The sequence below is a fragment of the Cibotium barometz genome, chromosome 24, assembly GCF_041138505.1.
Source record: "Cibotium barometz isolate CiBa-2024 chromosome 24, ASM4113850v1, whole genome shotgun sequence".
Classification (NCBI taxonomy): domain Eukaryota; kingdom Viridiplantae; phylum Streptophyta; class Polypodiopsida; order Cyatheales; family Cibotiaceae; genus Cibotium; species Cibotium barometz.
The window spans coordinates 36,859,270-36,872,937 of NC_141069.1; the positions used below are offsets into that span (position 1 = coordinate 36,859,270).

General features: G+C 38.6%; 1 protein-coding gene across 6 annotated transcripts; it reads right to left on the bottom strand.

The window, feature by feature from the left end:
• Window positions 1-1,636: 1,636 nt before the first annotated feature.
• On the bottom strand, window positions 1,637-4,935 carry LOC147625250 (hypersensitive-induced reaction 1 protein-like). Of its 6 annotated transcripts, none has more exons than XM_086818534.1 (7): window positions 4,144-4,716; window positions 3,576-3,615; window positions 3,038-3,238; window positions 2,718-2,838; window positions 2,534-2,625; window positions 2,325-2,421; window positions 1,637-2,197 (listed from the first exon to the last, which is right to left on the bottom strand). In XM_086818534.1, the coding sequence occupies exons 3-7, from the start codon at window positions 3,224-3,226 to the stop codon at window positions 1,830-1,832; spliced, it is 867 nt and encodes a 288-aa protein (XP_086674660.1). In that variant the 5' UTR covers window positions 3,227-3,238; window positions 3,576-3,615; window positions 4,144-4,716; the 3' UTR covers window positions 1,637-1,829. The 6 variants fall into 6 exon arrangements, with proteins under 6 accessions (XP_086674660.1, XP_086674662.1, XP_086674661.1 ...); XM_086818536.1 differs by lacking the exon at window positions 4,144-4,716 and adding an exon at window positions 3,745-4,135 and having other exon boundaries at window positions 3,411-3,615; XM_086818535.1 differs by lacking the exon at window positions 4,144-4,716 and adding an exon at window positions 3,745-3,760.
• Between the last annotated feature and the right edge of the window lie 8,733 nt (window positions 4,936-13,668).

A 13,668-nucleotide genomic window follows, 5' to 3' on the forward strand; every position in this document is an offset into this window, starting at 1 on the left:
AGCACTACTCATTACTAACGTAGAGAACATGTAAACCGAGCAAATAAAATAATATTAATTGCTAACACAAAAGACATGTGAATGGAAATGCATTCAGTGCAATCTTACCTTATGGCTTGGATTCTCTTCTTCAGGCCTCCAGAACCGAGCCTCAAGTTCTCGACGTTTTTGAGCTTTCTTTTCCGTATGCGTCGTCCAATGATTGTGTCTTTTTCTCTATATTTACGGAGATCACTTCTTAGTTTATTGATTTGACATTCTTGTTCTTCTAATCTAACTTTCTGTGTCTTGCATTCACCAGACAAGCCAAGAAGCTCATTTGCTAAGTGTTGTGAATAATGCCTTTCTCTTTCTTGTATGTAAGAAATTGACTTGCAATATCCTAGTAAGTCTGTGGCGCCATCACCTGCAAAACGTAAGAGACTTGTGGGATTTGAAAAGGAAGGATGTGAAGTAGTACAGAGGTCAATAGGATAGATGGAGCCATCACACCAAAGGTCTATGTATTGCTTCCTTGACAACCTCATATGATCTTTAACATCTGATGAGAGCAATAGTTGTCCACTTTTGCGTTTTTGTGAATGGTGGACGCATACGCACTATCTAGATCAATGTACAGATGGTACTTTTTTTTTAATGCTTTCATGATTAGACTCTTCAATAGAATGAGTGTATACATGATTGTTCTCCATTGGAGTGTTCTAGGAATGAGTAAGTAGACTATATGATGCAGAGTGAAAGAATAGGACTAGTTATGGTGAGAGAAGGCTTATATTTGTCTTTTGAAATTGGAGATGAAGGTTCTAATTCCCTCCAAACTGTCTTCCGTGCAATAATATCCTCGTGAACTAACCTTATTCTTGCAGTTTCGAATGTATCATTTCAAAGAAAGTTCCAACGAACTTTAAGACGGTCGCCTGAGAGAAAATTTACCTCTAACTCAAAGACTACACTTTTATGACTTTTACATTCTCTTTATTTTAATATTTCCAGATTTTTTCTAAAGAGAGAAAATAAGAATCGACTATTTTCTTACAAGGCCCTACGAATGACCTCCAAAATGTCCTTGTGGGAAAGTTGTGGCTCTTGCTCATCACATATCACCAAGCTCCAATAGCCTTTTCCTTTCAAGAAATTTTGCATGCAGTACTTCTACATAGGGTTGGTTTTATGATCATGCAGACAACGATCATAACTTTGGATATCCAACAAATAGAGAGCAATGTGATCAATTTAATGATCAAAGGGCTTCCCTAGTGTGGACTCTAGTGGCGTAAATTTCTTAATCTCAAATATTGCGTCAATAATTTAAGACATAGAGATGATTTACTTTGTCAAGTATGAAACAAAGCACACAACTCTCTCTATCTCAACCACTTATGAGAGAAACCGAAAATATAGAACACAAGCATTCCTAAATCTGTGTCAAGGACAGAATCCTGATAATCTTTTAGGACTAGATGGCTTTTTACTTAATAAAAACAAAATGTTTCGGCCAATCAAAAACTCAATGAGTTTGCATGCTTTTTTGACCTTCCTGTGCTATCCAAGGAAACATGACAAATAATTAAAGACGAGAGAGGGAGAGAGAGAGAGAGTGTGTGTGTGTATAACATGCGTACACGAACACATTACATAACCCAAAATACAAATGTGTACCACTTTACAATTAGATTGGCAAAAAATACAAGGGCGAAGTATGCACCAGATGTAGAAAAAACTGACCATAAGACATCAAAGGCATATAGATAATGCTGTTCGTATATGTACAACAGAATCAAGTTCTTGAATCAAGCAAATTCTTCATGTGTTGCTCATTAGATCGGCCTTCACAGGCGATCAGAGCCAGCAGCACCTTGAAGCCAACCATTCCGAATCTGCTCAGCTATGTTCCCAACAGCTCCGGGTCCATGCGGGATAAAAACAGTTGAGGACTTGGAGTGAGCCCCAATGTCCTTCATGGTGTCAAAGTACTGTGTGAGCATGACCATATCCATGACATCCTTAGGAGTTGTGCCGGGCACATCATGCGAGAAGCCAAGCACACTCTCTCTTAAACCATCCACAATTGCTTGTCGCTGGCGTGCAATACCTTGACCAGAAAGGAACTTAGACTCCGCCTCGGCTTCTGCACGTTTCACTTGAAGAATCTTCTCAGCTTCCGCTTTCTCTTTCGCAGCAACTCTCAGCCTGGCAGCTGTTGCAAAAAAACTGTGCACATTAAAAATCTCACAGATCCAAAACCACACTGCAATACGAAGGGAAACTTTTCCCACCCCAAACATGAAGGAAGCCTTACGACAGCTGCCTAAGTGAATGCATACCTGCATTGATTTCATTCATTGCCTTCTTCACAGTCTGGTCAGGTATAATATCCACTATCAATGTTTGCACTATTTGATACCCATAAGTCGTCATAGCCTGCAGCATTTACAACACAAAACACCATACAACTGGTGCTCAATTCCATGTGCATAACCCCATCACTTCCACCACAATCTTATACATCAAGAAATCACTGCATGTAAATCACCTTTTCCAGTTCATCCTCCACAGATTTCGCAATGTCATTCTTCTGCTCGAAAACATCATCAAGATTCAACCGTGGCACACTGGCTCTCACAACTGCCCAGACCATCAATGGCAAGCAATTTAGCAAACCTTGGAACGTCATGCAAAGGCTTTTGAAATAAAAGCATCTTAACCTGTTGACATACCATCAAAGACATAAGCCTGAATTTGTTCCTGAGGTCTTGACAGTTTGTAGAATGCCTCTTTTGCATGCTCATTCACAACTCGATACTGGATGGATGCCACCACATTCACAAACACGTTATCCTGACCAAAAGCAACAAGAACACAACCATGAATTGGCACCAGATGGCAAAAACCCATGGATCAGGTAACAGACAGGGTCCCGTATAATAAAAACAAACGATCATGGCTCAAAATGCTTGTGACCATAACTGAGAAATGATCCATTCAGGAGGCAATTGCAAAAAATTAAGAACAAAAAGGATAAGAGAGCAAGGCTAACCCTTGTTTTTGTTTCACAATGAACATCCATTTGCTGGACCCGCATGGTTAAAAAGCCAGCAACTTGGCTTCCAAAGCACCAGTTAACACAATGGCAGCCTGGTTCAAGGACGTCAACGTATCTACCCCAGCGTTCTTTGATGCCTACGGATGCCTGATTCACTTGCATGCAACAAAAAAGCTGACCCATTTTGCCAAATAGCTGCAAAAGTACACATTGAATCAATTGGCTGTTAATGTTTAAAAATTCTTAAGTACAGTGCAATTACGTCAATTTTCCCTTAGTTATGGATGTAGTTGTGTTAAATCAGTAATTTGGGGGTTATGGTGGAAGATTTATGGTATTTTCTTCTAAGGGGTTTTAGGATAGGTACCCTATTCAGGATTCTGAAGGTGAAGAAGAATTCAAATGAATACCTTTCCTTGAAAGTAGTGGACCAGCTAACTACACAACCTACTCCTATGAGTCAGTCAAATCTTGTAAAGACAACCCTGACAAGCTCAATATCATGAAACACTGCAAGACAGCTTGAATCTACCTATTGTAAGATCACATAGAATGTGATTTGGAGGTGAATCCTGAAGACATATATGCAGAAAACCATAATGAGAACAAAAAAATTGCAGAGAGCCGAAAAACACTCTAGCATGCAGAAAACCCAGACTGTCACTCGGGAAAGCAGTCAAGAAAGCAGAATGATCACTCACGCATGCAGTTAACAGAGAATAAAATTCCAGGCTCAAGGAAACCAAAAACCCAATCGAGTCGCACTGCATGGAGGGCTAATTTTGTGGAGTGCTGTGCTGATGTGATGACCTACTCAGACTGCCGGTTTCCTGACTGACAACCGTGACGAAAACAGGAAAGCCCTAATAATCTTCACGCATACAGAAAGCCCTAATAACCACTCAAGCAGAAAACCCCCAAGCTCGCACCAAGAAAGGTCAAATGAGTAGAACACTTTTAGCAGTCACGCATGCAGACGACTTTACTCTACAGTCGAGGGTGCAGAAACGCTAAGCAACCCTAAAACGTGGAAGGAATTAGCAGTCGGGGATTAGCAGAAAAAGATTGTAATTGGTGGATTAGCAGAAGTATCTTCTTACAGAAATGGCGATGGCTGGAAGTCTGCGTTTGAAGCAAGAGAGATACAAGCTACATTATCATGGCCTTGCTGGGATCGATCGATAAGATCAAAGGGGCAATAATATAATAAATCAGGACAGGATAATAGCGCAGGCTCCACCACACGACTCATCTTGCTTTGAAGTTATCAACGAAAGCGAAGTCAAAACCACGACTTCGAAAACTGCTTGCAGTGAAACCACGTTCGAATGCACACACCACAGTTATGGCCAAAGCGGTTTTCAGAAACCCTAAAATAAGAAATCCTAGCGTAGGACATGGCAGAAGCTTTGAGACCAGGCATTAACCAGGACAGAAGCCCTACAATCTGCCGTAACAGAAACCCTACAAGTTCGAAACCCTAGAGTAACACACAGAAGAAACCTCACAATTGGAAAGCCTGGCACAGACAGAAACAACAGAAAAACCTAGAATTGGAAACCCTAGCATACAGAGCATCAGAAAAACGCGAGCACCCTATAACACAGATGAAAACAGTCCAAAACAATAGAATTCGAAAACAGGAACAAGAAAGACCGTAAGATCAAAAAACCTCGAATCTGCACAGGAAAATACCTGTCTGCGATCGATCAGACAAAAACTGAGCAATCAATATGAAGCTCTGGAATCGGATAATGCTTGTGAATAGGTTATTTTAGCATCACTCTATTATTATTAGCTATTAATTATTGGTCATCATTATATATATATATATATATATATAGACGAAGAAGCTAATGGCAAAAGCGTTTCTTTGCTAGAGTCTCAGAACGAGCATGCTCGTCTCTGACCCCTATATATATATATATATATATATATATATATATTATTGGTCATCATTGTGAAGAAGTTATTGGTCATGAGATGATAAACAATGAAAATTAACTAATTAAGTCTTTATTAATAATAATATTAGCCTAAACAATGATAAGCAACTAATTAAGCAATCATTTACTAAGTCTAGAAGTCATTTGTCATCATGACTCATCATTACTCTATTACTCTTTTCATTCATGGTTATTTCTAGAGAAAAATCATTTCAAAATGGTTATCAACTACCATTAAGTGAGTAATTAACCAAGTGTAGTGGTAATTAGCTATCATAACTCTCCTTAGTATTGAAGAACATTAAGTGAGAAATTAACCAAGTGGAGTGGCAATTAGCTATCATATCTCTACCTAGTCCTGATATTTATTTATGCATGACATGACACTATGAGTAGTGCTTGAAAAAAACTCGGGTTTAGTGTAATATCACCTTCAAATTTTAAAAAATACCTGGAAATTTATAGTTAAAAGGTGCCAATACTTGCAAAATTTGAGGGAAAATAGTACAAATACCTTCCAAAAAAAACTCTTCATTGATAATTTCTTAATTTTATATATGAAGGTTTTCCAATTTTTGAGAAAATAGTTTTTTTCGAGAATTGATTGTGAGGTGGAGATTGGGTTAGTCAAGGTGGTTTTGTCAATTGTGTTAGCCATCAAGAGCTATGATTGAATGATTTTGTTTAGATATTTTCCTTGATGTTACATTTAATATTGCACATGAATTGATTGTGAGGTGGAGATTGGGTTAGTCAAGGTGGTTTTGTCAATTGTGTTAGCCATCAAGAGCTATGATTGAATGATTTTGTTTAGATATTTTCCTTGATGTTACATTTAATATTGCACATGCTTTGTTGTAGATGATGCGGGCACTATTTTCTTGCGAAGGAGGAACGCACCTGTGCTAGAAAAACCCAACATTTAGTATGTTTTTTCTTGGTTGAAATTAAGAAATCCTACTTAAAATATGTCCTCGTCTTTATTTTATCAAGGATATTTTTTTAATGCAATTTAGTCATAATCATTGCATATAATTACTTTTTTGTTGTTTTGGAATAGTAAAGATTGATAACCTTTGAAGATTGCCTTTATTTTACATGGTTTAAAAAAAATGTTTTTTTCGAGCACTCGAACATACGCACTCTCACCCCTTTTTGTGGAGTTAGAGGGAGGGGTGAACCAAAATCAAACCCATGTCCTGGGAGGAGAAGGGTGTTGCCTTAACCACCCCTACCCGGCGATTGTCCACACCTTCAAAAAAAATAATTTGTGTTAATAGTCTTCTCCTTTTGAATGTTAGTGGCTAGACGCCATTTGCAAATTAATGCTTGCTTCTTTTTTAAAAGGTTCATTGCTTAGATTGCACCTTTTATGGGTAGCCTAGCGATAGAGCAATTGTGCTCTACACTATGGGAATGAGTAATTATTATTATTAATGTAAACAAATTTAAGTATTGACTAGCATTAATCTCTAAGTAACCATTATTACTATTTTTGGTCATTATTATAAGCCTAAACAAATTTCAAAATGAGGAATAACTTGAGAACTCCTCTTTTGAAACTGTTGCCTATTCTATTTGAAATATGTATGGATATTGGAATGATTTGAACTAGCTCACTACTTATCCTAATGAGATAATATACAATGATGTTAAACTTTATTAATGCACAAATTTTTAGGTAATAAAGGTTGTTAAAGGCAATAAAGAGAAAAAGGCCATGACTTCTCACCCTTGGTTGTAACCCCATCCTCCGGTGTGTAAACAAGTCAAAGCCAACATTGTAGCCCACATGGCAAGTTGAGACGGACCACTCCAACATCTAGCTAAAAGTGTAGGTCCAATGTAGCATGTAAGGCGATAGACCCTCATCACATTGAGGGGGAGTGTTGAAATAGCAATGTGTGAAGGTACAACATGAGTAAAGCAAGGGGGAGAGAATGCATATTAGAAAGGAAGAAAGACTTAGGGTGATTTGTATGGTTGCATATAAAAGGTGAAGTCAATGGTAAAAAAGGTAGCACATGGAAAGCACAAGGAGGCACATGGGGGTGGGCATTCATTGACACATGGATGGCACAAGGGTGCACATAGCTTGTGATTTGAGAGCGCCACAAGAGAGCTAAAAAGATGTACTTAGATCAACCCTAATATGATGATTATTATGTCTTTTGCTCTGAGATAATCCATTATTAATTACATCAATTATCAAGCCTTTTAGTTCTCTTAGTCGATGGGGTTAATTAGTTTTGATCCTCCATAGCCTAGCCTGGATCCATGTTTTCCAACAATCAAGGCATGTAAACAATTTAATGTGCATCGTGGGGGGGCATTGGCTTGCTAGTCTTTCAAAATTATAATCACTTTATGAAATGAATTCCATAATATTAGTTTACATAGGATTATGGTCCACATTACTTTCTTATAAACTTAATCTAGATTATTTTCTTTTGTCATCTCATTTTATAGCTTCTTAGTTTCGAATAATGAAAAGATAACCTAGATGTAGTCAAGGATATTGTGAGGTTTAATTTACATATATTGTAAAGTGCAATGATTTTGAGTAGAAATCACACCACCTTTATACTAGTGAAAAAATTGTTATCATTAAAATGTATTCTCTTACATCAATACAACCCGACACCATATGCAAGAATATAATCATGTCTATTATGAGGCCATTTATAATGGATGAATCAATTGATAGATATTTTTAGCTAAGATATTGAAATATAAACGATTAACAATAACAATTCTAAGCAATGGAAGAAGACCTAAGATGGTTTTTCATGATTTAAAATATGAAATTCTAGGTGGATCAGTCATTTTGCTAGATCTATACAACTTCCTTATGAGCTAAATCATTTCATTCTTGAAGGGCTTTTAAGATGAGAAGTATGTCCATTAACACAATTAATTTTAAAAAATAAGTAGACTAATCTATCCACATTAGCTTTATTTGCAAGAAGTTAAATCACCCTCGAGGTATAAAACCTTCTTCTAGTAATTAACGAACATAAATATGCTAAATTTATGTTCGTAATTATGTCCATCACGTTTCATTTTTTGAGAAGTTTTTAAACATATTATTTTGAATTATTTAAATTTAAATAATGGTTAACTATCATAACTCAATTATGGCTACAACCACCATTTTTAATTATTTTAACTTTTGGTGAGTTTGGGCTCACTTACTTGATAAGTGTTTTATGAAAATTTGCTAGTAAATTTTTGTCTCATCCTCATTCTCATGGGATGGGATAACTATCATGTTCCTAAGCCATAAAAGTCACACCCATCTCGTTAATTTTTTTGAGAAGTTTTTAAATAGATTATTATACATTATTTGGTTAACTATCATAACATCAATTGACTATTGTTTTATCAATTATGGCTACAACCACCTTTTTTTTAATTTATTTTAACTTTTGGTGAGTTTGGGGTCACTTACTTGAAAATTTTGAAAATTAAAAGGTTTTACTTCTACAAGCTTTGAAATTTTGAAGGTATTCATACCTTCAACTCAAATTTCAAAAGATAATTTTCAAAATTTAAAGTTGGGATTACACTAAATGCGGGTTTTTTAAGCACTGTTAATGGTAAGTGTTTTATTATATAGATATATGCATAGAGCTATGGTCATATCTATGCATATAGATCTTTGTCTTATGCATGGCTCTTATGCACATATCTATGCAAAAAATGTATCTTAAAAATAAAAAAGAGCATTGAAGCTAAGGGTGAACTAAGTGGGAGTTCCTCCTACTCCTCCCCACCTCCTCCTGTAAAGGGAGAGATAGATAGTGCTCCAGATCCCCCACCTGCTCTACCAATGGGAGAGATAGAGGAGGCTCTTCCTCCTCCAACAAGAAGAGAGACAGAGCTTCCCAGGACCACTATGATCAAAACCAGCCTCGTCCTCCTCCATCCAAAGGGCTTCATCAAGCCCGAATTTTTATCCCCAAGAGGAAGCTTAATATGCACACCATAGACGCTAACGACACAACATACAACGAGCACAGAGTCAGAATGCGGTGTTGATTACAACATAGAAGAAGAGCAGCCTAAGCTCCAGGGTCGTTATACTGAGGGGCAGTTCATAGGCAGTAGCGATATATGCAGCCGACTCTCCGGATTTGGGTGCGCGTGGGTGTGGAGCGACGCCGGTGTCATGCTCCTCCTCCTCCTCCTCCTCCTCCTCCTCTCCTTCTGCCCTCACCATCTTTGTCGTCCTCCTCCTCCACCCTCCGACTCTCCTAATAAATAAACCCCTAAGGTGCTCATCTCCTAAGGAATTAAGCATAACCGCCCTTCTTCAGGAGGATAGATGTCTCAACAGGTTGAGAATGCCTAGACCCCCATGGCTTTTAGGGAGAGAGATAATGTCCCAACTGATTAATGCCATAGCAGGCTGCATAGTATCCACAGACCAGAAGAATATCTTCAGCCATTGCACTCGAATGTCCTCAGATTGGATTTTTTCTATCTAACCCAAGGCAAAAAGGGAGACTCAAGCAAATAAATAAACCCCCTTTTCTACCTAGTGGTTTGCACTAAGGCTACACCAATGGTACGCATGATGTGTTGCTTTTAATTTTCACTTTCACCTTTTTTTTGGGGAAAGATATTTATATTCTATTATTATTGCTTGAAGACTTTACATTCTGAGGAGTCTTTACAAACTAATACAAAAAGAACCTATGACCCCTAGCCTATTCCAACCCATAAACATTGCAGTTGAGAAATTTACATAACATTTCCCATCTTTCATCCTCCCACACAAATGAGGATTGACTCCAAGACACATGATATCCCAGCTGCATGCAGGAAATCATCATAACTTTAGTGGTGTAGCCTTTGGGAGAAAGTCTTTCCAAGATATACTTGCCAGGTCTGGTGCCCAGAGGATTCTAGCAATAAAGGCCACAAAAGTGTAGATGGGATGCTTTTCTTTGAGGTACCATCTTTTAGTCTTTGGCCCAAACTTGGGATGCTTTTCTAGTGCCAAGAGGATTCTCAATAAAGGCCACTGAAGTGTAGATGGGATGCTTTCTTTGAGGTATTATCTTTTAGTCTTTGGCCCAAACTTGGGAGGCTTGATCTTCACATCATACCCTGAATAGCCTTGTATACAACCAAATGTTAGGTAATCCTAGTATGTACAAAGGTCTCCTAATCTGAAAGTCAGCTGATCCCACTCCGCAAAGAGTGTATTGCTTGGAACATGTTAGCATCATTAAGTTTATTAATATGATATACAAACTACCATAGATAAATACAGTTATACATCAATTCAGTCACATTAATACCAGTTTCCCCCCCTTTTTGAAACACAATGCTATTCATGGATGTCCATAGTTCCCATAAGCAACCATATCTAATAATATTAAAGAGAAAGTTAGTAACTTCTTCGGATTCTACTACCCTACCTAATACCCAATCCCCCAAAAAACCTGGCTACCCATTTTCCAATTTTAGACCAAGAGCCCTTGATATAGCAGGGCAGTCCCAAAAGGCATGCCTTCCATCTTCCAAATCCGACCTTGCATCTAGGCAGCAACTCGAGGTGAAATTCCTCTGAAGCAGTTTGGATCAAATGGGAAGAGCTACCAAAGCAAACTCTCCATAAGAATACCTGAAACTTCAAGAGCATATTTGACTCCCAGATGAGTTTCTACCTCTTCCTCCAAGTTCCTGCTTTCCAATTACTTTCCAAGTTCTATTGCAATATTCAGTATTTAGTTCAGTCTTTCTTAGCTCTAAATACAGGGCTTTGGCTGACCCTTTATCCAATTTCACCCCATTGAACTACATCCAATATTCAACAAGAATCATCAAAGGCAGTAGACACCCACACTTTCTTAATTTCTTTCATCATATGTCCCACCAGGTGTCTTTCTCTAGATAGTAAGCCAAACTCTGTGACTAGCTAATCTAGCTCTTTCCATCCTGCTTGAGACTAGTCCCAACAATCAGCAAGTCTTCTCAGACCTTTGTTATTCAATTTCTTTGCGAGAGTAACATCTAACAAAGCTAGAGGAGGATTAAAGTTGTGAGACCACCGGATCCCTAGAATAAGAAAAGAGTTCCCAATAGCTCTAGGGCAACCATCCCAATAGGACAAATTCAACACTTATTTCCACTTTCCACTCAAAAAGCTACAAAAAGGGGAGTTTGAGATCTTAAGGGGGGCAAAAGAGAAAAGCTTGTTTCTCCAGTTAATCCCATTCAAGTACCTTTCTAAAGGACATAAGAGTCTTCTACCACATCCTTGACCATTCTAGACCATGTTTCCTCTTGAAGAAGGCATTGGGAAGAAGGGGAGCAATTCTGGATAAAGCATGTGTGGGAAGATGCAAAATCCCAAGGCCTCCATCCATTTTTGGCAAGCTAACTTTGTCCCAGGCTAGCCAGGCAGCCACTCTTTTATTATTGGTCCTGTTCCTCTAAAGGAAGTCCCTAATAAGGCTTATGATCCTGTTCCATTGAGCTTTGCCAAAATTAATGAGACTGGGGATAGAAACATGGTATAGGCATTCAAGACTGTGTTACTTATAACTAATCTGCCCATGAAATGGGACTCTTACTCCTTCCCACTTGTTTAGTTTCTAAAGAAATCTTTTTGTGGCCCACTTAGAAAGTTGTTTGTTGGTGACCTCCTCCCCAAAGGGGACCCCCAAATGCCTGACAATCTGGCCTCTCCTGACCACCTCACAGCCCCATTTCTCTAAATTAAAATCATTGTCTTCAGTTAGGCTAATCAGTTTGGTTTTCTGAATGTTGCACTATCCTCAGGCCAAAACCTAGTTTTTGCATAACCCTTGCCATAAAAGACCAGTGAATCCTATCATAAGCTTTTTCTAGGTCAAGGTGGAGCATAATACATTTTTGGTTGATTCTTTTAGATACATCTCTTCCAACCATAGCAGCCAAGATATTATCATAAACGGACCTACCTTTAATGAATCCATACTATTTCTTAGAGATCACCTTTTGAAGGATAGGAGAAATCCTTAAAGTAACGACTTTGGCCAGAATTTTATAAACAATAGTTTGGCTAGCTCCCCCAGTGGAGACCGACGAGAAGCCATGGAGGAAGACCCACGAGCTTAGACCCATACATGACATGACTCTTTTAGGCTTTTATTTACATCAAAAAGGGGATCGAAAGGTACAACATGCACTAGTTTAGGACCCATAAATAGAGGAGCCTTGGTAAACAGCTCAGATACAGCCTGTGTCCCCTAGAGAAAAGGACATTAAAGAAACCTTTCCCAAGATAAAAGGTATGCACAACTAGTTTTTCATGAAAGACTTCTTCTTGTAACCATCTACTAAGCTCGACTTTAGAAGGAGGTCTTCTTGAACAGAAAAAGATAACACTACTGAACGAAAATAGATCCACTTGCCTCCTTACCAAATCAGCATGGACCTTAGTACATACCTTGGCAGTGAGGGATTGATCAAATGGAATACTAGGGCATAATCTACTCGCTATCCAATCTGGGTGCAACCTCTTCACTTCTTGGGGATCCTCTTTTGCTTCACGAGACTGCTTCATAGCTTCACAATCATCAAGATCCCAATCACCCCAGCTACAGAGCTTCTGTGCCCCAGTCTCACCATCTCCTTGCATCCACTCTTCTCCCATAGCTACGATGGCTTGTTTTGCATGCGCAACGTACGTTGCCCACACCCCCCACTATGCATGCACGAGCGAAATAAAGACCCATGTTCCCACTCATGCCGACTATGCAAAAAATCTTTCTAAGACGTGTTTGGTAAAAGCTCTCTAGTGTACCAACTCATAAGCACCAACCAAAAGTAAGAAGCTAATGTGAGACTAAGGTCAATGGACGTTAATAATACTTTCCAAATTGGCAATGTTGACTTAGCTAGGAAATGATTATAGATGCAAGAGAGTGGGGAAGGGCCATAAGCTCACATGAGAGGGGGGTTAGGGCACATAGACGCATGTAAGGCACACACGATGGTCACTCTTTAAGGAGTGCCTTATCACCTATGTTCAATTTTGTACGTATTTGAGACATTTTAAGTTCCCCTAATGTATACAACCCCTTTTCACTAGAGGGACTACTGTATGTATACATTCATTCCCCTTTTAACTAGAGGGTCTATTGTATATACACATTCATTCTCCCTATTTTAGATAACCCACCTATATTTATACTCTAAAGGAAAGCAAGGTCTGTGTGTGTGTGCATGCGCATGCGCGTGCGCGTGCATACACACATGCACCAAATACACATCAAGGATTGTACATTAAGGAATGCAAGGTCTCTCTCTCTCTCTCTCTCTCTTTCTCTTTGTGTATGTGCATGTGCATGCATGCATGCACCACAAATGCACATCAAGGATCGAGGTGAGAGGCAAGGCAATTTTTATCCAGTATGGAAGAGGGGGTCAAAGGTGCAATAGTTTAGGAGAAAGGGGATATTAAGGGGAAAGAAGAACATGGAGAGATGTTAAGCATTTCAGAGAAGAGCCAACCAAAGAAAGAGGACAATCTTAATGTGTGTGATCAGGAGAGATGATCGACTATCATAACTTTGATGATGCTTAACGACTTGAATTTTGACTATCAAAAATGTCTATCCAAAAGATGATGATTAGAATTCGATGATTGGAACCTTGATGTGAGCGATCAGGATTAAGCAA

What these genes read in the sequence shown, in the direction of transcription:
- LOC147625250 (XM_086818531.1), bottom strand. Translation starts at nt 3,813, where the DNA reads ATGCAGTGCGACTCGATTGGGTTTTTGGTTTCCTTGAGCCTGGAATTT. An exon ending in ATTCTCTGTTAACTGCATGC is followed by an intron (nt 3,239 to 3,744) that starts GTGAGTGATCAT and finishes GTACTTTTGCAG; the next exon opens with CTATTTGGCAAAATGGGTCA. An exon ending in TCAGGCTTATGTCTTTGATG is followed by an intron (nt 2,626 to 2,717) that starts GTATGTCAACAG and finishes TGGTCTGGGCAG; the next exon opens with TTGTGAGAGCCAGTGTGCCA.